Below are 23176 nucleotides of genomic sequence, written 5' to 3' on the forward strand. Positions count from 1 at the left end.
TGACATTCATCTTGATTTTAGTTCTATAGGAACAGTGTTTAAATCACTTTTACAACCTAATCTTTTGTGGTATAAGCATGGGAGGAATTTTTTAATATACCCTTTGAGTATTGAAACATTCAGAAATTTATATCAAATACATTTAACATAATTCTACAAAAAATAGTGAGAGCCTGAAAACGTTTGAAATTCAGTTTCTGACTAAATTGTATTTCCCTATATCATGAACACATATTAAACCTTAGACACAGTGATGGACAGAAATACTGAGAAAGAACATGTAATAAGGGAATTACTTTATCTTAATTACAAATAAATAATATTTCATACCTGATAATAATTAATTTAATCAATTGGGTGTCCCAGAAAGGAATGCACTTTTATTTTGGGGAAAGCCGAATGTCCAAGAGAGATAAGATAAAGAGCTTATCAGGGCTTTGTAGCCATGCCCGTGGAAAATCATTTGCCATGGATCGCTTTACCGGTGAGCAGCGTGCTTTCTGTGTATGCGAGTATTACCATACGCTTTCTTATGTGACAGTTCGACGACACTTCCGCGCTCAATACAGACTTCATGATCTCAACCAAACGCCATCAGTGAACATAATTAAATGCTGGGTGCGCAAATTTGAAGCTACAGGATCAACTATGAACCCTCGTCCCATCGGTCGCCATAGAGAAGTGCGTTCTGAACAAAATATCGAGCGTGTCCGAGATGCTGTGGAGGATAATCCACATCGATCAGTAAGAAAACACGCTGCTGCTTTGAATATACCCCGAACCAGTATTCAACGCATTTTGAAACAAGATTTGAAGTTACACCCGTACAAAATCCAGTTAGTACAGGCATTGAAAGAGACTGACTACCCGCTTCGGCTTAACTACGCAAACGAGATGCTTCGTAGTTTTAGAAATTTCAATAACATAATCTTCAGCGATGAAGCACATTTCCATGTCGATGGATATGTGAATAAGCAAAACTGCCGTTATTGGTCTGCAGAAAATCCAAGGGAGAAACACCAACGCTGTTTACATTCCCCGAAGGTTACTGTCTGGGCGGGAATGACTCAAACAGGCATCATTGGGCCGTATTTCTTTGAGGATAACCAAGGGAACACTGTGACAATAAATTCCCAGCGATACATAACAATGATTAATGATCATTTACAGCCGTTCTTGCAGACGTTACCTCGGGCTAACAGGCAAAGATTGTGGTTTCAACAGGACGGAGCTACGTGTCATACAGCAGGAAACTCCATGACTGCAATAAGGCAGCTGTTTCGTGGGAAAGTCATCTCCAGATTTGGTGACATCAACTTTCCTCCGAGAAGCCCAGACCTAACTCCACTGGACTTTTTTTTTGTGGGGGTATCTAAAAAGTCGGGTGTACAACAACGCTCCTGCTACCCTCGATCATCTGAAGCAAAATATTCGTGAGGAAATTGAAGACATCCCACCAGAACTCTGCCGTCGAGTTTTCGCAGATGTAAGGTTGTGTTTGGCGGAGTGCCGGCGCCGGAGGGGTCTACATCTGGATGATGTAATCTTTCACAAGTAATTTTCCCTGAAGTGTAAAAACAGGTAATCCTGGAATAATTGCTGTAAATAAAGCCATTTTTCTGTTTTTTTTCTTTTTAAAAGTGCATTCCTTTCTGGGACACCCATTATAATGCTTGTAATAGTAATCTGAAGTGGTTGTTACTTTAGGGAGGTTGCAAAGACAGTGCGTAATTGGGATTTTATGGTTTAAGAAGCGAAGAACTTCAGTCATGAGTGGTGTGCAATTAAGCCTGTATGACCACGAGGCTCTAATCGTCCTAAGAAAGTTTTAGGACCAACTTTTGGGGACCACTTTTAACTATGATAAGATTTTGAAAATAATTTACATTAAAAGGATTGTATATATGTGCAACTAATATAACATCACCTTGAATTTATTTATTAAGAATGACGCATTCATGTACATTTTATGTATGTCTTGAATAAAGATATTATTGATTGATTGATTGATTAGAAAACCATTTTTCAATACGTATTTTTTTGCCTTCATCACAATTCCTATGATTTTCAATCTTCAATCCTTTGAATGCATATTTATTAGGGTTATTTTTATTTGGGTCACATTTTTATATAACATTTTGTACCATTATGTTGAAATTAATATACAAAACTCAAGTTGATGATTAATTGGGGAATAAGAATGTTTCAAGTAAAAATAAACAAAAATTAAGGAATGGAAAATTAAAACTTTATTTTGCACAGTAATACAATGTGAACTACAAAAGCTTACTTTCATATTTGCCATAACAACTAATTAAAGTATGCTGATAGTGTTGCTATTGGACAGTTGCTTGTTTTGGGTTTAATTGCTTACTTACACATTCCTTTTGTTTATTAGCAACTTTCATCTTAATGGATATGCTTCTAAACATCAAATCAAATATCTTATCAACTGATTGATTTTCACGATTACACACATTATAGTAACAAGTAAAATTCTGCAATTTGATAGAATAATAGATCAATAAAAATAAATATTACAATCTTTAGCACATACAATAATTAGCTCTAGTTTCAGAATTTGCATGTAAAGTAAAACTGATTATGACATGGTAATATCGAAGTATAAATCCAACAACAAAAATTTAAAGAGAAATAAATATAAATTTTAAACCTTATACTAAACAGCTTTTATTTCTGCTCAGGTTGTCAATATGAAAGAAAATAGTTTTTTTTAATAGCTGTAATAGACAATCCCTATTCCTCCATACATTCTAAGAACCAAACTACATGTTCAATAAATACATCTTGGTTATGAAATGCAAATACAAAATTTTATTTTTGTGAAAAAATGTATAACATTACAGATATTTGGTATAAAAATATTTAAACTAAAACAATAAAGCATAATTTTCCAATACTCTAGTTTGTACTATGAACTAATATTTTGCTTGAAATACTTAAGTTTGAAATTAACTTATACTCTATTTACAGTCATGTATGATCTCATATACAAATAAAAATTCTTTATCACAATAATAATGTTTAGAATAGGCTAGATCTGATTGGAAACTTGCATGCACCCAATCACACTGTACAGTAGAGATGTTAAGAAATGAAACCGTGCTTGTTTTAGGGCAAACATGGAGATTATCACTTTGGTAAATGAGTGATCAGAAGATCAACTCAGCCTGAGAAGTCACTGTGATCGAACAAGCCTTGGTCGTAGAGCTCTGCTTTCACAAGCCGACCTCCAAAGAATCTACCATTCAAGGCATCTCTTGCAGCTTCAGCTTCTGCAAATAAAAGAATAAGTTGTACTGTTTGCAATTTATTTTCAATATCTTATGAGATATATGAGTAATTTACTAGTATGTGACATTTTGACACTATTAAATGTTTTACAAGGCCTATATTTTAAAGTAACTGCTGTTTTGATACATATGGAAACCAGTAAACATTTTGTAACAATTTTATTTTTATATGAAAGGCACATACTTTTATACATAATTGCCACCAATATCAAGCTTTTATAATTTTGAACAACCTTTTTTTATAGTGTAGTTATCGAAGATTGCTGCCTACCCGCTATTGTGTCATTGCAAACATACATTGCAGTCACTGGGCACTAGACTGAGGCATCCATAAAGATGGAGGATGATAAAATTGTTCCCAATGAAATGTTGTAATGAGGCTTTGAGTTCCTTTTGCCTCATGTCAGCAGACATTGTCACAGAGCAAAATGCTCCCGCTGATATGTTAAACATTCAATGAAAACATAATAGATAAACTTCTTGAAACTTAAAGAAACTCATCTGATAAACACTCTTATGTTAATTTTAACTTTTTCGTCCACTTTCTGCACCAAATCGTTAGTGAAGGCAGAATCAGTCACTCTGTTCCTGAACATGACGATTGTTTTGACAATCTTTGGTAGCTCTACCCAATTGTGTATCATTCCATCACACATTTTGTTTTTCCGTACTCTTCACGGTTCTACTAAGAAAACTAATAAACAGTATTTATTTCGCAGTTGGCAGGATTCTCCATCAACGGAAGTCTTTGAAATATATATTAACAGATGTACACATAATTGATTTTGCCATAATGGAATCTGTAACTTGCCAACATATATAGGTAGGCAGTGCGTTAGAAGTGTGCCAAACTGTTCAAACGAATTCATGACAGCAGTAGAGTGGTTCGACTAACTGTCCCACTGCAATGAACTGCCATGTTCATTTTATTACATCCCGTAACGTCACTTATATAGGATTTTTTGTAACTAAGTCAAAAGATGTATCAATTAATAATTAATCAGTGGTTAATATTTTAACAATTGTTACAGACAAGTTAAATAAAAAGGTTTTATTATAAATATTAATATATGCTTCAATTTAGGGGAAAATTAAATGTTGGTAACATAAAATATGAAAATATCAAACTCTTTTTTAAATTAAAATTGTTGATACAAAAAATCTTGTTCCACATCATTATCACATTCCACATAATAATCATGGAATAGAAGAAAATAAGCAATAAACTACCTTAATTTAAATATAACCAACATGAACAAAAAAATTAAAGAAAACCAACACACAGATTTAGTTATCCATTTCTCATCAAATGAACCCTCCAAAAAATGGCTGCATTCAAATCAATGATCAATAGATAACAAAATATTCTAGTAAAAACTGAAAATTTTCACAAATCATTTAAAATTATTAAATATTGGGGTGGCCACTCAAAACCTCTTTTCAAATTCCCGGTTTTTCTCCGGTTTTCCCGGAGTTCTCCGGGTCAGAGGTCTAGCGGTGGATGAACTCTCGGTATGATACAATGATTTCGACGGTCCACAAGGTCGGTTCAGTACAATCGACAAAAAAACCAAATGCTTTCATCTGAACTGTGCTTAATTAATTCATCTTTTGTGAGGGAGGGGGAAGCGTAAGAATACCACGTTACTTCAAAGCCATTTGCAGAGATTCAGGAAAATGAATATATTTAAAATTCCCAGTCATTTTTCCTTTTTAAGTAATATAAATGGTAGGGTATAAAATGACTTCCAGAATATATTACATTTACGTAAAAATGTATGGATGTATATTTATAGAGAATATATTTATTTACAACTACGCAAAGTACGACGTACGGATAAAATACGAATTAGCGATCGTCTGTTTACTATTTTAATTTTAGTTTTATTTTATTTAAGATATTTTTTCTTTATTTTTCCATTATTTTACGTGTATACTTCGTTTTAATCTTTTTGGAAAGTTGAGCAAATGTTTAAATGCTGTCCTGGACGACTCTCTGAAATTCAACCTGGTGATAAAGCAAATCGCCTTTTTTTACAATCTGAACACCCTCAGGAAATGACTGATTGCACAGGCTCTCCACAAAACTACCCCATAAGAAAGATGGGGGTAAATCAACCCATAATATGCCATAATCAGTACCTGACTAGGGCAATATCTGGCCAAGGATCTTAAGATGAGGACAATTTGACGCATACATGGCTAATGTAATTATTCCAAGTCAACCCCCGATCAAGGTGTTATCAAAGGAATTTTGATGAGTGGACTTCCTCCAATATGGAATCTGCCATGATGATGGCTGGACCACATTTGTATTCCACTGATTGCAATGTGAAAAACAACAAGTTTGATTTTGGTGAGTTTGTTTGAAGATTGAGGCTGTTATAGGACTAAGGAATTTATTGATCACTTATAAGTTCGGTTAAAGAACTATAAAGAACCATTAATGTAGTGGGAGAATTCCAGCAGCAGTTGGTCTGATTTTGATTAAACATGTACTTAAAACAAGGAAATTATATTTAAATATCGCTCCATTAGAATTATTTATACAGCTACAAACAATGATAAAACTTATCCCTCTGGCCTTCAAAATTATATAATAGTTTTAAATAAATCTAAATATTTATGGTCACACTGAAAAACATACTAACCTCCCATTTGCGAAAATTCCACAAATATTTTTACAATGACGTCCGCATTATCATCATCATCGTCTGACTGCTTCTCATTGTAAATTATAACTCTGTCAACACCACCAAATCTGAAATTGAGAATTCAAAATGAAAATACAAAACAAAATTAATATTTTATATTTTGGTTCTACTTTACAGGGATAGATAGGTTTTGAAGAAACCTATTCATGAAGAAAATAAATGTTCTTTATGAACTTACGTAAAAATCCCCCCTCGTGTTATTATTAAACTTAATTAAATTCATTTCTGATTTTTAACTACAATTTAAAAAAATAATATTTTGCATTTAGATTAATATGAAACACATACTTGCTACATTCATCCTGGATTTCTTCTTGTAATGACTCATCCACATCTTCAGGAGCAACCATGTTTCTTAGTATCACGACTCGGCTCTGAAAAAATGAGTTTCTATGACATTGCTATTTTTATATATGTAACTCATATATTTAAAAAAACTCACAAGAATTTAAAGGACACCAGCTTCAAAAATTGAGGGTAATCTAATAAATTTTTTAAGATTAAAACATTGTTGAGGAATTATTTCTTTCATAACTGCAACAATGTCCAATTTATTTCAACCTTTCCAGAGTACTTACAAGAAATACATTTTTTTAAATATCACCTTCTACAATATCATAACATTTTGGTGATGAGATTCTAAGTAGTCAATGATCAGAAAGTACCACATGACAGTTCCAATAGTGTGGAAAACACAGATTCATTTTTTATTTGTCCAAGTGTAACCAATTAATCATTAAAAATAATATTCTCGACAAAAAATTCTACAGATAATACATAGGATAAAATATTATAGTTTTTTGGGACATGGAGTGTTTGAAGGTCAAAAAATCTTTACAATTGATATGTTAATTTTTTTTGGCAAATAATCCTAAAATGTTCTTTAAAACTTCTTAAAATGTTAACAAACCCATGTTGTACATACAACTGAAAACTGTGGAATATATGTAACCTGTAAGGAATTTGCACAACTACTGTAAGGAGAGTAAGTACAGCCCATTGATAATTTTTATGTTGGTGAAGCATAACCAAGTAATTTAATAATAAAAAAAGGTCCCCTGAAAATCAACATATGTCTACAGCCTATATACAGTGTACCTAAGATTACAAAAGAGTAGTATATATTACAGTAATTATGATTTCCAATTGGGTCAGCATGTCAGTTTGAAAACTGATCACAAAAATATATCTTTACAATTTTAAAAAAGGAGCTTAGGGGCCAATGTAAAGGAAAAATAGTGAAACTGTATGATATGTTATTATACTTCTAAGTTACAACGTATAATGCCACAAGTTTGGTGATTTCCTAAAATATTTTAATGTAAATCTGAAGAGGTCTGGTAAAAATAGCTCTAAACCAGATTCAAATCAATTTATGCATTCAGACTATAGGCTGAATTGTCTATTTAATTTATGCATGCAATGATTAACATTGGGTTTTTAATAATTCAATCTTCAAATGGTACAAGAAAGACAAAACCAAACATTTTTATTAAATATGAATTGTAATTGATGCACCTCCAAATTGTATAAATGTTGTTTGAAATTGAAGCAGCTCTAATACATTTTTAATGTATTGCTTTCAGAATATGCGTATGGTCTGTTGCATGCATAATTATTAACAACATACCTCAACCTTCCTCATCAATTTCTGCATTACTAGGTGCCTGGCACTCTGACCCTTTATAAACATATTCTCCTGTTGCTGGAGGGTCTGAGGTTCCGTTTCCTCCAGAAGTTTCTTTTGCAGCTCTTCTTGTTGTTTTTGCTGAAACAGAAGAACACTAATGATTGGTATTCACCATACTACACAGAACAAATCTCATACAAAATAGATGTTAGTTAGTTGTGTAAGTAGTAATATTTTAAATCTCATCAAAAAAGAAATGCAGCTCAATTTGTAAAATGAGTAAACTTCACATCCATAGTTCCAATACAAAGTATTATCTCTGTTTTCTGTTTATATTGGAACTTCATGATTGAAATTTACTTAATACCTTCATGAAAGGACTCTTAGCATCACAATTTACATGGTTTCTCAGATATCTTTTTATCTCTAGAACCTATCTCTGTTTCATGTTAAATCTTAAAAGTTTGATCACTAAACTTCCAACACAATGTATGAGGGCTATTTCTCTTCAACCTCTGATTATGCTATGAAATAGCCAGTCTACCAGAATGCTGCAATAGCCAACTGTGCACTCCTTCCACTAGCACCTCACACATTGCCGAGCATCAGAGGGCATTACGAGTTTATCCAACAATACATTCTCCAGCAGGGTGTTATTCAATTCTTGTTAGCTAAAAATCTAAATGTAGCAGAAAATGACCAAAGAAAACCATGATGGTAAAAACTAAATGAGTGATGGTGTAATAGGCGAGTGGTACAACATTTTTTTTAAATTGCAGAGTTGCATTTCATGATAGAGACCAAGGACGCAAATCTGTCACCAAAGAAAACCTTGTTGAAACAGTTAAAAGCAATCAGAGATTTACCATTAGTAAGATGTTTAATACATTTTTTAATCATCAGCCCTTTACACTTTTTAACGGCATACTTGGGCTACTAAAAAGCTAGTACCCAATTGCTTTCAAAGATGTTTTTCAATGATTACAAATCTTGTTTCTTGACAAATAGCAGCAGCATTATCTCTTAACTATTATGAAGCTGATGGAGATTTTTTGAAAAGATTTGTGACATGACACGACATGTGTATGACACTCCAGAAACTAAAATTAAATGCATTCAAATTCACCAAACAAACCCAAAAACATTTTAAAACCTTTAGCAACAAAAAGATTTTAGGTATTGTTATTTTGAGAAAGATGACTGCTTGTGGAATTCTTAACCCATTAAACAAGTATTTATTGTGGCCTCTGTAGTATTGGTAGCAACAATTTAATTCAATGGGATGGATTTGAATTGGACATTTTTGACCATCCAACCTACAGTCTTGACCTTTTGCCAAACGACTTTCACCTTTTCCCTCAAGTGGCTAGAAGAGGAGAGCTTCTGAACAAACAACGCACTCATAAACGCCATGGAAACCCATCTCAAGTCAGTGGTGCAACATTCTATAAAGAGAGTATTGGAAAGCTTGTACCCTGGTATGAGAAATGCCTCAATTTAAATGGTGATTATGTTGAAAACATATACATATGCAACTTTTGATAGTAAATATAATATTATCATGGTCATTAGTTTTTTCCTTTTTTTAATATATCACATCGGAGGTTAAAAAAAACAGCCCTTGTATTTTCTGATTGAGCACAACTTATCCTTGTGTAGTTACAAATTTTAGCGAGTACTATCAATTAGTTCAAAATACAAAGTTGAAAATGAGCAAACACATTGGTACTGACCTGAGCCTGTTCATGAGCGCGTCGCAGAGCTTCCTGAGGTTGGGCGAGGACTGGGGTGACTACAGAGGGAGCGGGCAGCATGCCTAAGGCCGGGGTGGGCAGGGCGATGCCTGGTGGCGGGACCAAACCCAGTTGTGTAGGTGGGATTCCCAGATTACTGATAACAGGAGCCAGAGTCTGTAGAGCAGGGGCAATGGTTGGCAACACTGCGGGTGGCGCCAATGCGGATGTCAGCTTCGACAAGCCTGCAGAGAACACAATTCTCTTTTAACTAATGCCCACAGACATAGGTGCACATAACATAAGTGATATGGGAAATGAGCATATCCAGAAAAACATAGGATCTTAACAGATAGGAATGTAATACAAACTACTACAATCAGCAGGATATTCAGATTTGTTTCAATATTCGAGTTTCGTCTCCACCATATGCACTAACATATTAATAAATTGATAGGATAACACTATCGCAGCTACACAGTGACATTTACAGTAGGATAAAATAAGAAAATAGACAAATATTAATTAATTTACTTATTTAACCGAGAGATTGTAACACTTTCCGGTCACAACTAGATAGAGATTGAATTTTATAACTGTGCAATACACAAGATAAACTGCAAAACAGCGAGAACTACTAAATGTAGAAGCTAAAGGACAGGATGTGGTCATAAATTAAATAGGATACAAACAATTTAAACAAAGGGATAGCCTGCATCGTGCTATCCTCAAAGAGTATGATAGAAGCTGTCCTCCCAATTAAACAAACGAACAGGCATAGTTTGCCTTGGTGGCACAGCAAACTCAAAGCTTTACTAATAAAAGCCAAAAGTCTCTTTAAGAGAGCCAAGAGATGCCCTCTGAAAAAGAGACAATTTCAATACTAATTCTCTTTTTAGAAAAGCAGGTGATCAAACAGTTTACTCGTTGGAATTACTGCATAGCTAGAAAAGTAATCACAGCCCTTTTCTAACAAGGACTACATTACATTTTACCAGCCTTGCTGGATGTCTTCAGGGCAAGTTTTGCCCTACTATACATCCCCATACAGTAGAATAGGGTGGAAGTGATATCATTCCAATGCCATATTTCAATCTTTAGATGAGCCCAATTAATACCGCCCATACGATTAAGGTATTTTCTTTTAAAAACTGGAAAAGAATGGTAGGGTGGGTTTGGGTGTTAAGGAACCAAACTTTTGGTCCTCAAATGCTGTGAGTTCATTCAATTCAAGTGAACCTGACCATCAAACTCCTTTTCTAGGTACAACATTGCTAACATGCTACTCACACGCTCTCTTGTAAGAGAAGCCTACCTAACACAGCATTGGTGGCAACAGCGTCCATTGCCTGTATCTTGGCAGTGGCGGCAGCGGCAGCAACAGCAGCAGCTGTGGGCATGGAGCTGGAGGATGATGAAGGGCCCTGGAAACAAAAAATATGATAGATAAATTCAAGAATTTTATTAGCTTGAGAAAGTAGTAGGCAAACCTAACTTTTCTATTTGCAGTTATTTAAACCAGATATACGAGGTCTGTCCAAAAAGTATCCGACCGCCGACCAGTAGGCGGCCACAGCGCAACCGACCGGCTCGAACCGGTTATTGGAGGGGAGGGGCGAGCCTACTCCCTCCCATATTAGGCACTGAATACGATCCGGTCACTCAGTGAGTCACAGCGCTGTTTCGGCAAAATTTGTTCCTCGGCTGCTGACAGAAGACCAAAAGAACTGTCGACTTGAAATCGCACAAGACAATCTAGATTTGATAAAAAAAGACCCAGGGCTATTTAAAAAAGTTATTACTGGTGATGAGTCATGGGTTTATGGCTACGACCTTGAAACAAAGGCTCAATCTTCACAGTGGAAAACTCGCGAAGAGCAACGGCTGATAAAAGCAAGGAAAGTCAAGGCAATGTCAAGACAAATGCTGACAGTTTTTTTTTTACTGGGACGGCGTTGTTCATCACAAATATGCTCCAAGAGGCCAGACAGTGAATAAGGATTATTATCTTGAGGTCCTAAGGCGGCTACGAGATGCAGTGCGAAGGAAACGACCTGAACTGTGGACAAGCCGTGACTGGACCACGTACTGTACCACGACAACGCGCTAGCTCATTCCTCAAATCTTATTCAGCGTTTTTTTGGTCAAACACGACATCAACCAACTACGACAGCCTCCCTACAGTCCTGACATAGCTCCTTGTGACTCCTGGCTATTTCCAAAATTAAAGATTCCTTTGAAAGGAAAAAGATTTGACAATGTTGAACAAATAAAACAAAATGCGACGAAGGACCTGTTACCCATTCCGCAAAATGAATTTAAGGAGTGTTTCCGGAAGTGGGAGGAGCGTTGGAATAAGGTAGTGGCTTGTGGAAGGGAGTACTATGAAGGGAACCAGATTGCCGTTGCCGCCAAGTAACATCAGTTCATGCCAGAGGTCAAGTTTGGATACTTTTTGGACACACCTCGTATGATAGTCAATTGACTAATGTCTGTTTAGTATATTTACAATATATAATCATTTGAAATGGCTAAATTACATTTTAACCCTTTTAGGACGAGCGGACTATTAATAGTCCCGCACTAGTTTTTGCCCGAAGATGACGATGCGGGCTTTTCAATAGTCCGCACTAGTTTTACCGAAGAAGACGAGCGGACTTTTATGTGCCCGCCGGTTTTAAGTTTGCATAATACTCACGTAATATCGAAAATACGATGAACAAAAATTAGTTTTCCTTGTAGAGGCACATCCTGAGACAGGAAATGGAGTATTTCGGAACTTATCTTGGCCAAACAATACAACATATGTCTATTTTTTAGAACAGCTGCACGTGAGCGCCTATTGTAGTGCCAGTCGGCGGAGCGCGCCAATTCCGTCTAGTTTGTTTACATTCAGTTCAGTCACAGTGCGGTCGCGTGACTATAGTTGATTGTTTTCAGATCAGTTATAAACTTAGTGTTTATAGATTTATAGTGAAATGTGTTTTGTTCAACTTCTTTTGTGAATATGGATCAATTTAACTTAGCTGATCACAGCAGTGAACTGGACCGTGAGTTACAATACTCAGAAAGTGCATCTGAACATTCTAGTTTCTGATTTTTGTAGACGAAACGGACGAAGACCCTGACTTTCCAGCTTGAAGATATATTTTTATGACTCTGAAGATTTTATTAACCCCACACCATCCCCCGCCCAAAAATATTAGGTTACCCTTGAGTATACCTTCACATGAATCTGACAGCGAATCTGACAATGTTGACAGTAGGCCTAATGCTGGAAATAGGAGAGTATTGAGCAGTTCTGATGACGACGATGATGATATTGAAAGTGATTGGGAGGAAGTAGTTGAGAGTAGCCCACCTAACATTGAACACCATTTTGACTATCAAGAAACTCCTGGTCCAAAACATATACCACAAAAGCAATAAAACCTATTGATTTTTTTAATTTATTTTTTACTACCGGACTGAATTGAATTGTTTGTCAATGAGACAAACAGATATGCCAGAATCTTTTCTCAGGATGAAAGGAGACACCCTTTTCTCCAAGAAGTCGTTTTCCGGTCCCTGGTTGCCTGTCACTGTCCCAGAAATGCGTATATTTTATAGCTACAATTCTTAACATGGGTTTGGTAAAAAAAACCAACGATAAAGTCGTACTGGAGTAAAACTTGCTCTGAAACACCCATGGTTTACACGAGTATTTTCACGTGACCTGATTTGAAAATCTGTTATCTTTTTTTCACATGGTAGACACGTCAAAAGTTGCCAAAACCCAATGAGCCAAATTATGATGCCTGCGCTAGATTTCAACCAATTTTTTGACCATTGTAACAGATTATTTCCTTTTTATTATTTATGTAACCAGCAAGTTATCAATCGATGAGAGTATGATCGGCACTAAAAATCAACCAGTTTAATGCAATACATGCCTAATAAACATCCAACCATAGGTTGGGGTATCAAGTTATGGGCACTTTGTGATTCGGTATCCAAATATTGTGTTAAATTCTTTTGTTATAAAGGAAAGGCGTCCAATGAAGATAAAGAGCAAATGAAAAAAGTATGGTCTTGGTCCCTCTATTGTGATGAAGCTATTAGAAGCAGCAAACTATCTACGAAAAGGGTATCATGTGTTTATTGACAACATTTTTTTACCAGCATTCAATTGGCCAATGTTTTGTACAGCCAGGAAACATTTGTAACCGGTACCATTCGCAGAAATAGGAAAGGGTTACCACAAAGTATAAAAAAGAAGTTTCAGTGTTGGAGAAAAGTTTGTACAACAAAAAAAAGAAAATCTGGTTGCGTTGGCATACCGCGGAAAAAGAAAACCCAAAAATTGCCCGTTTTATTAGTCTCAACAAACACTACCATAACATCTGAAGAAATTACCAAACGTCGCCCGTGGGGAGAATTATAAATGAAATAAAACCATCAATTGTGGCTTCCTACAACAAGTTCATGGGCGGGATAGACGCCTTTGACATGATGATGTGTGTATCTATTGACGAGAGACGCACAATAAAATATTGGAAGAAGGTTACATTTAACTTGTTTTCTAGAATGTTATTAAATGCGTAATATTCTCTACACACTAAAATGCAAAGAAATACAAATAAAACCTATGCCAAGATTTCCATTTATTGAAAATGTTATAGGGGATATTTCTAAATCTTGGCTTGATATGCGTAATGGCGCTGGGGATAACCAAAGTCAATGGTAACCGTCAAAAACAAGGAATTAGTAAAACTTTCTCCAAATCAACAAAAAACTTGCTGGGTTTGTTCAGAAAAAGGTGGACATAGTCAACAATCAAGAAAAAGGAAAACGAGCCTCCTATATTTGTTTCAATTTGCAAGGAAGGGTGTCACCCGATTTGCTTTCCAAAACATACATGTGCTAACTAATTAGACCATTGTTGTATATAGTGTATATATTTTTGTGAGTGTTTTATAGTTGTTTCTTAGCAATACTACATATTTCCAATACCTGTGGATAAATTTGACCTGTTAACCACATTATATGGTAAGTAAAAACCACTTTAATTGTTTGACTTTTTATTTTAGTCCGTTTTATATAATTTGGTACTTTGTAGTAATGTAAGTTTTTTTTGTTGTAAAACAATTATTTCTCAACCAATGTTAATAAAATTTTGTATTTAAAACTGAAAACTATGTAAGAAACATAGTAAATATTAGTTCCCACAGTAAAAAAAATTTTTTTTTTATCATAGTAAACTGAAGCCAAACTAATAAAATAAAAAAAATAAAATAAAAATTCTAAAATTTTATTTAATTTTTAATTTTTCTGGTTATTGTAAATAGTAATAAATGCTACCATATTGTAGACAATTTAATTATGTACATGTGGATAAAAAATGGTGTAAGGACAATTTAAAATAATGGACTTATAAATATATTTATCAAACTACTACATTTTGCCCAATTTCATCACCGTCGTCTTCTTTGGTATGTTCGCTATGAAATATGGTCACGTCAAAAAAATGCGTACCTAAAAAATAACCAAAATTTTTGTCGTCCTAAAAGGGTTAACAGAAAAAAATTATCAATGATATTTTACATTAATAAGTTGACATTTTCTTTCTATAATATATAGCAACACAATTATTATTTCTCCTTGTACCTCAGTTAATATTTAATGACATTTTTAAAATAATTTGCATTGTTCTAAACAATCAATTTGTAATTAAATATATTTTACATTTGGACTGTTATTATGTCCCAAATCTAATCATTTAAAACTTTTTCTTATTCTACACAAAGTACATATATAACATACTTATAAAAATAATTGTTCCCCAGTTTAATACCTTCACTTCTGGTCTGTACCATGTGAAGATAGGGTATTACCATAAAACAGCAAGTGTATTACAGCATCCGTCGCAGTCAAAGAAAACTATTTACATTGTATAAAATAATTTATTTATATTAATTTGAAAGGTCAAATTTATCCCACAAAAACATTATACTTTATATAAAAAATTAGGTAGTATTATTTTAAGCAAGAAAAGTCTGAAAACTCACAGTCCTAAAATGAAAATGCAGAAAACAAATAAAAAACAAAATAAATTGGTAGAAATTCTATATTTTAATGTAATAGTGATGAAATGGTGTGAAAGTGGGTTAGGCAGTTCAGTATGTGGTGGGTCTCCTGTTGTGAATGATGACTTGGTTAGGCGAATGGATAACAAAATTAAAGAGAACATATGATTCACAATGATAATATTTGTAGGTCATCTTCCATAAGTATTGATAACTGTTTTATGTGTGACTGTAACCAACCCCTCAGATTATCACAAAAGTACAGTATGTTCCTGCTTTACTAGTGGGATGTTTGAAAGAAATAGTCACCTGTTACGAGAAGTACAAGAACAATGATATTAGTTAAAGATAGTGTAGGTTCATATCCTGTCTGCAACCATTGCACATTTTATCAGTACCATCGACCTCCTACTGAATTGAACTCTCCCTCTCATTCTGAATATTATCCTCGCACTGGCCAGTGGTCCATGGGAGTGGACAGAATAAGGCTTAAAGAAGATCTGCTAATCCTTTAAAATAAATAACATCAATTTTAGAAAATAATTCTAATTTTCAAATCGTTTGAATTTTTAGCCAGTTAAAAAAACAAGTTTATCATTACAATTTCTGTCACTGTTGTGTACAACAAACTTTACAGAAAATAACATTTTTAATAGCACATTAGAAATAATAAAAATTCTCTTTCTTTATTCACAAAACATCAAGAGTTGTAATAGCGTCACAACACATAACAAATATTTATGAGTTAAAGACATAATCGTTTTAGTTGTCTTCATGATGTAGATACTTTTGCAGTGAGTAGCTGTCCAGTCCATGATAAGTCATCATCAACTGTTATTACTATAAATTTAGCTTCATGCGTCATTTCTATATCAGGTATAGCAATTTCATTTTTCCTTTCCCCAGAACCAAGTTTGTTTGTTTTTGATATATTGACAACTAGGTCATGTTATGCTATATCATTTAACAGCTAGATTGTCTGATGAGCTCTCTGATAGTGTGTTGTATCGTCTGCGTATATTAAAATTCAACAATACTAGTCAAGATATTCTGGCAAGTAATTTATGTATCATATGAATAGCACAGGTCCAACAGAAACTCCACTTACTACTGGTGAGGGTTGGATCTAATAATGATTGTAGATATATTTTGTTCAGATCATTAATTGTAATTATAAACATTGCCATACCATGTAAATCACTATTTATTTTAAAGTACTAAGACTTTTTTTAATAACTAAATTTTCAACAGTATTCGAGAGAGAAAGAATCGAGAAATCAAGGCATGTTATTCAAGACAGCACTCTAATTGTTAAGTGTAAATTTTTAGCATACATATGTATAATAAAATCGTAGATATTGAACACTCTTACCATGTTAACTCGTTATTTGCCAAATGTACACAAAATTATACGAAACATATAAACAAAACTTACGTGAAGTGCATTGGGTGGTGTGATGGCTCGACCTACTCGCAAGTATTGACCTCCGAGATCAAACAGGTTCATGGAAGCGATGGCTTCTTGTGCTGCTTGCTTGGTCTCGTACTCGATAAATCCGTAGCCCTTGTGTCTGTGAGGAGAACTGCCTTGCTGCAACTTGCATGACTTGATCGGTCCAAACGCCTCAAACACACTGTAAAAATTTATTTCAAACTATGTTCAAAGAAATATAAAAATCAAAACCGTCTAAGTATGATTAGGGAAAATAGATACACTTTAAATTTTACATCAAATATGTATGTCATACTTTTCTCAACTTTTGGTTAGAAAAGTTACAAACAGAATAAAATCATCGAAAATACTCCTTTGTACAAATGTTATTATTGTACAACAATGTACAATAATAAAATTGTGTAAATTAAATATATTCTATATTTAGTAATAAACTGGTTTTTGGTTACAATACATAACACACAAAACAATATTTAAAGATCATTTCAGCAAAACCATATGTAAGGTCTACCAAACAAATTGCATAACGAGTGCACAAAATAACAACAATGAGCTAATAATCTAAACTGATAAATGCAATAATCAGCTGATTGTTATTCAGCAACTAAGCGATATTTATAATTCAATTAGTGTATTATAAATGAGGGATGGTGCTTATTTTTAATACTAACTTATTATGCCATAGCAAAAGAAACTTGGCATCAATATGTTCTCTAAAATTAAACTATACTCCGCTATTCTTACAACCATACATACTTTTTAAACTGTTATAACTCAAAAACAGGAAATTTTAAAAGTATTTAGAAGAGAAGTGAAATTTGGGTTACTTCTAAATGTACATTTTGATTCAAAGTTTATTTTGCTATGACATTAGAGAATGACAATTATTCTAGTACTGACGATAACATACAAAATCAATACTAGTACACGTCAAGTGTGGATAGTGGTTTAGGTTCTTCCAAAACTGAAAAACGAACAGACAGTGACAGTTATGATAGCCTAGTCATTGGCCAAACGGCAAATAGTGATGACGGATAGGATAACAATTGGTCTGTTTATGAAGGACCTCATTTTTCTTAAACTTTCAGATGGGAAATGACCAAACATGTAAAGACATGTTAGTTCCTGAGGGTGGCATGCGATCTCAAAAAAGATACAGGCAGCAGATGGTAAACTAGGCATTTCTTGATCTGAAGAACAAATTATTAGAGAGTTCATAAACACTTGGTGTATATACATACACTATTTACAAATTTGAAAACGCTATATGCTATAATATGCTATCCTAGCTAGCATCTTTTCCTAAATGTAATATTTTCTTTTAAAGGAAAACATATTTAAACTAACCTTTTAATGTCATCCTCAGTGAGGTCTGGGTGGATGGAGGCTACATAGATGCGGTTATACTGTTTGGCCTCTTCTGTGATCTCGTCAATGACAGATTGTGCTTGGGGCATGTTGCTTGGCCTGCCTACAACCTATAAATTCATTTTGTCATGAAAACCACAATCGTATTAAACATTTTTTGTGTATATCTTTTAGTAATCTATTTTACGTTTAAAATATTTCTGGTGCCGTACTTGTGTTTGCCTCTTTGTCCAAATGAGAAATATATTACTATTACTTACGTAGGACAGGAAAACTACTTTGATCTAAAAGTGTCTACTTCCAGCCATTTGAGTTTGCCTTAGTCCCATCAAGAAAATACATACATATGTAGGTTTCAGAAAACTACTTCAGTCAAAAAGTGTCTACTTCCGGCTCCTGCATTCTCCTTTCAGTTAAAGATTTTTCCAGTTTGCTTTGAATTTGCTTTGTTATCACAATGAAGAAAATATACATACATACTAGATATTACAGTCAAAAACATTGACTCCCAGTATAAGGAAGAAATCCTTACTAAATTCATGCAACATTTAATAATAATCATTTATAATAGGTTTTACATTGTAATAGTCTTGTTGTTTTTCGGACTGTAGTCTTGGAAAGAATGGTTATTGTTTTTCCTTAAGCCTCTGTAAAAATGCCATATCACAATGTCAAGGAAGCCAACCAATTTTGAGTCCCTTATCTGCAATCTTTTTATTTGCAATCTCAAGTAAGTTATAGTGTAAATTTGGCTTTGGTATCTGCATTACATTACTAATCAAGCACTGTTCACTTAATATAGTTTATAAAATAAAATGTAAACAAAAGGTTTCAGTCTCTTAGACAAACTTTAGCTGAAACACAGAAGAAAGTTTTAAAATGTCAACAGCTTTTTAGTGTTAGTTAAGTTTTAATTACAAAACATAAATATTATAATTTTGTTCCAAATTCTTAAGTGTCCAGGGAAACTTGTAAACTATGGTCTTTGCAATTTACTTCTAGTCCGTGGTATTTCCTGTGCCATACTTGATTTTGCATGCATGCCCCAAACCAGAAAATATGTACACACTTATGTTTGTGAAACCTACTTAGGTAAAAAGTGTGTATTTATGACCATTGTAAATTACTCCCATTTAAAGTATTCCTGATGAGCGGTTCTGAGAAGCCTACTTCTGTCATTATACAACTAAGGTGGGCTTTTTAAACAGTTTTCAAATGTGTAATAAAAGTTAGATAATAACTTTGTCATTGATATATACTTTACTCCAGTCATTAAAGCCTAAAACCTCATTCGGAATTGACGAAATATCAGCTAAAATGATCAAAAATTGTAAAAATGAAATATCACCACCCCTAACAGAACTGATAAATAAATCACTCTCACAAGGCATTTTTCCAGATAAATTAAAAATATCAAAAGTCTACCCGAAATATAAAAGTGGACCAACCACAGAAAGAAACAGTTACAGGCCAATATCCTTAATTTCAACATTCTCGAAAATAATAGAAAAAATAGCGCTCACACCAACTCATACACCATCTACAACAACATAACCTCCTCAACAATCAGCAACATGCTTTCTGCAAAGGCAGATCGACAACCACTGCCATAATCCAACTTACTGAATATATCTTAGACCAACTTGAAGAAGGATGCACTGCCACAAGCCTCTTCCTCGACTTCAGTAAGGCGTTCGACTGCCTGAACCATGAACAACTTATCTCCAAACTACAAGGGCTGGGTGTACGAGGAATGGCGGCGGAATGGTTCAAGAGCTACCTTTCCAATAGGACACAGCATGTGGAAATAGCCTACACAAAGGACAACACCAAACACAAGACACTTTCCAAAGCCACCAGTATAAGAAGAGGAGTGACGCAGGGGTCAGTACTGGGGCCAGTTCTATTCATCCTCTTTGTTAATGACCTGCCTGGATGGGTAGGTGAAGCAGGACACAATATAATGTATGCTGATGACACAGTACTCACTCTCGCCGACAGAACAACAGAAAGGCTAGAACTAACAACCAACATGCACTTCCACAGAACAAAACTCTACTGCTCCTCCAATGATCTGGTCCTAAATGAGAACAAAACCGTACAAATGACATTCACCACTAAGCGCAACAACACAAATGTAGACAACCCGGACTATAGACAGACACAAACTTCTACAAAATACCTAGGCATCATAATTGACTCCAAACTATCCTGGAAACCCCACGTCGATCAGCTTAACAAGAAATTATCCACTAGCCTGTACACCATAAGAAGAATTAAGCAAGTATGCAGCCCAGACGTGGCCAGAGTTGCTTACTATGCTCTTTTTGAATCGCACCTCAGATATGGTATTGCAGCATGGGGAGGGGCGTCAAAGGGCAATTTAGATAAATTACTTGTAAAGCAAAAAAGAGCAATTAGATGCCTAGCCAACTTAAACTACAGGGACAGCTGCAGGGAGTCATTTAAGGACCTAAAAATACTCACAATAGTATCACTTTATATAAGGGAAGTCATCATTCACACAATTACAACAACACAGCCAAGACACCGAGACCTACATCAGCACAACACCAGACACGCAGCAAACTTCACCATCCCACAGCATCGCCTGAGCCTGTTCGAGCAAAAACCATCTTACAAAGGTGCCCTCTATTACAACAACCTTCTAGAGCACCTCAAGAGAGAACAGCCAAAAAACTTCAAGAGGCAACTCACAGCATGGCTTCTGGAACGGCCGTTCTACTCAGAGAATGAGTTTATGAACTTGCTCCAGTGAATTGCTGAAATTTATTATAATTTTATTTATTGACCATTTGACGTGTAACTGTTCTCAAAGAATATGTTAATAAAGAAATTGTCTAATTGTCTAATTACTCTACTGACCAAGTACTGAATACGTAATATATGCTAAAATTTACGGTTAAAAGTATATTTTTAATAAAACTACCAATTTTATTATCTGAATAAACTCTATATTCAACAATGATAACAGAAAAGTTTGAAATAAAGTGTTATTATTTTCAAGCTTGCTCTATGCTTTCATGATTATAAATGTAAACATTTAAAATGACAGTTAAATTAATACAACATATGACTGTGTTTCCATATCATAATGTTTACATAGAACAGCCAATAATATTTAACAGGCTCTTTCAATTAATAATATATGTTTGATGCAATGCATTCCTCATGCAAATTCTCAAAGCTTTAGAAGCCAGTGAAGCAGAGCTCTAAGGTCAGAGAGAAAAATCCTTCCTTAGTGCACTTCTGGGGTACGAAATAAACCTATGTACCAATAAATCCCAAATCCCAATTGAGAAACAAATTTGGACTCCTAGGGTGATAACCCAGTTGCCAAAAACGACCTTAAAAGCATAATTAATACAACAAAATATTAAACCAAATTTATTCGTAGTATGAGAAATATGTCTGGTTACCTTGATGTTGCGTCCACCAAGCATGACTCCATTCATCTGTTCCAGGGACAGCTGAGCTGCTTCTGGCAGGTCGTACTCTACAAAGGCGAAACCTTTGTGCTTCTGTGTTACGGGATCCCATGACATGTTGATGGACTTGATGGGCCCAAATGGCAGAAAAGCTTGGCGGATAGTGTCTTCCTTCAGTTCAAAACTGATAGACCCTACGTACACCCTGTAATACAAGTAATGTCAAGGGCAATGCAATTGTAGATTCCTCAATTAAATAATCAATGTTTATACTATCCAAAATTCTATTAACTGTGTGCTTTTTGTTGGTTAAATAAGTATGCAACTGAATTATTGCAACTTTTAACTATGCTCTTGTTGGTTGGTATTGCTCTTAAATGAATGAAATTTGAATTACTACCACAATATAAGGTTCATGTTAATCTAGTGCAGTTTTGAAGAAAAGTAAATCAAATATAAATCTATAAACAATTATAGTAATACCTAGTAATAAAATTATCTCAGTGCTTTTTTAACTGGTTTTTACTCAAATATGAAATCAAAAACCTATTACACCTTGAATATTTACAGTTTAACAAAACCTTTTCTCTTTTTCTTGTAAATAGTAGTTAAAAACCAATGACTTGTTGGAGCAGTCAGATCTTATCAGCTAAAGACCATATCATAGTGGGAGCCAACCAGTTTGTGGCTCACCATCACAGCTAATTTAACATCACACTGCACCATTAACAAACATCACAAAACATGTCCTTCATTAATTGGACTGCCAATTACAAAAATAACAAATAGTAGTAATAATAAAGAACTACCACAGAAATCTACTGATAACAGAACATTGCTGGAAGATGGGCATATAGATATATAAGCACTTTTCCTGACAATTCCTTTACACAAACCACCACTCTTATTATTATTACCATTACATGTTTTATTGACTAGATCATTCTTTTCATCTAGGGAATATTTTTCTACAAGCATGTTCTGTTTTCAAAACATTTAATGAAGATAGTAAAGAATGTACATTTTTGTTTAATAAACTTTATTATAGATATTTAATATTCATTACTTTCATAATTTAATTCAAAAACTGTTTTCTACCATGTTTCTTACTATATTGTTCCCATATAATGAACTTATATAAGCATCACTCTAAACTAATTTAACATTAGAATAATAAAATAAAGCCTATGCATGTTTAATTATATAACTCAATAAATTTAAAAACAAACACTCCATTAATATACTTTTTATTATTAAAAAAAGGATATTATTGCTTCTATAATGTATATAATTCCACTTTATTTTGAAATAAAATAATAAATAATAATAAGCAAGATAATATTTACAAAATGCTTACAGATGTTTGATTCTAGTTGATTCTCTTTAAACAATGCACTCAATTGGTTATTCATTGCAAAAAGTAGCCAACAATCATTGCTAAGCAAGACAG

At 34.1% G+C, this 23176-nt stretch overlaps 1 protein-coding gene across 2 annotated transcripts in view; it reads right to left on the reverse strand.

Moving 5' to 3' along the window:
* Positions 1-2226: 2226 nt before the first annotated feature.
* The window catches only part of LOC124371687 (poly(U)-binding-splicing factor half pint), a 41974-nt gene continuing 21024 nt past the window's right edge, over positions 2227-23176 (reverse strand). For both annotated transcript variants that reach the window (XM_046830028.1, XM_046830034.1), the window contains 9 exons: positions 21718-21931; positions 18257-18387; positions 16892-17090; positions 10707-10815; positions 9392-9636; positions 7659-7796; positions 6317-6402; positions 5966-6075; positions 2227-3296 (listed from right to left, as the gene is read on the reverse strand). In XM_046830028.1, coding sequence (XP_046685984.1) covers positions 3187-3296; positions 5966-6075; positions 6317-6402; positions 7659-7796; positions 9392-9636; positions 10707-10815; positions 16892-17090; positions 18257-18387; positions 21718-21931 — 1342 coding nt within the window. In that variant the 3' untranslated portion in view covers positions 2227-3186. The remainder of the gene's footprint in view (positions 3297-5965; positions 6076-6316; positions 6403-7658; positions 7797-9391; positions 9637-10706; positions 10816-16891; positions 17091-18256; positions 18388-21717; positions 21932-23176) is intronic.

This window comes from Homalodisca vitripennis, chromosome 1 (genome assembly GCF_021130785.1).
Source record: "Homalodisca vitripennis isolate AUS2020 chromosome 1, UT_GWSS_2.1, whole genome shotgun sequence".
In the NCBI taxonomy this organism is placed as follows: domain Eukaryota; kingdom Metazoa; phylum Arthropoda; class Insecta; order Hemiptera; family Cicadellidae; genus Homalodisca; species Homalodisca vitripennis.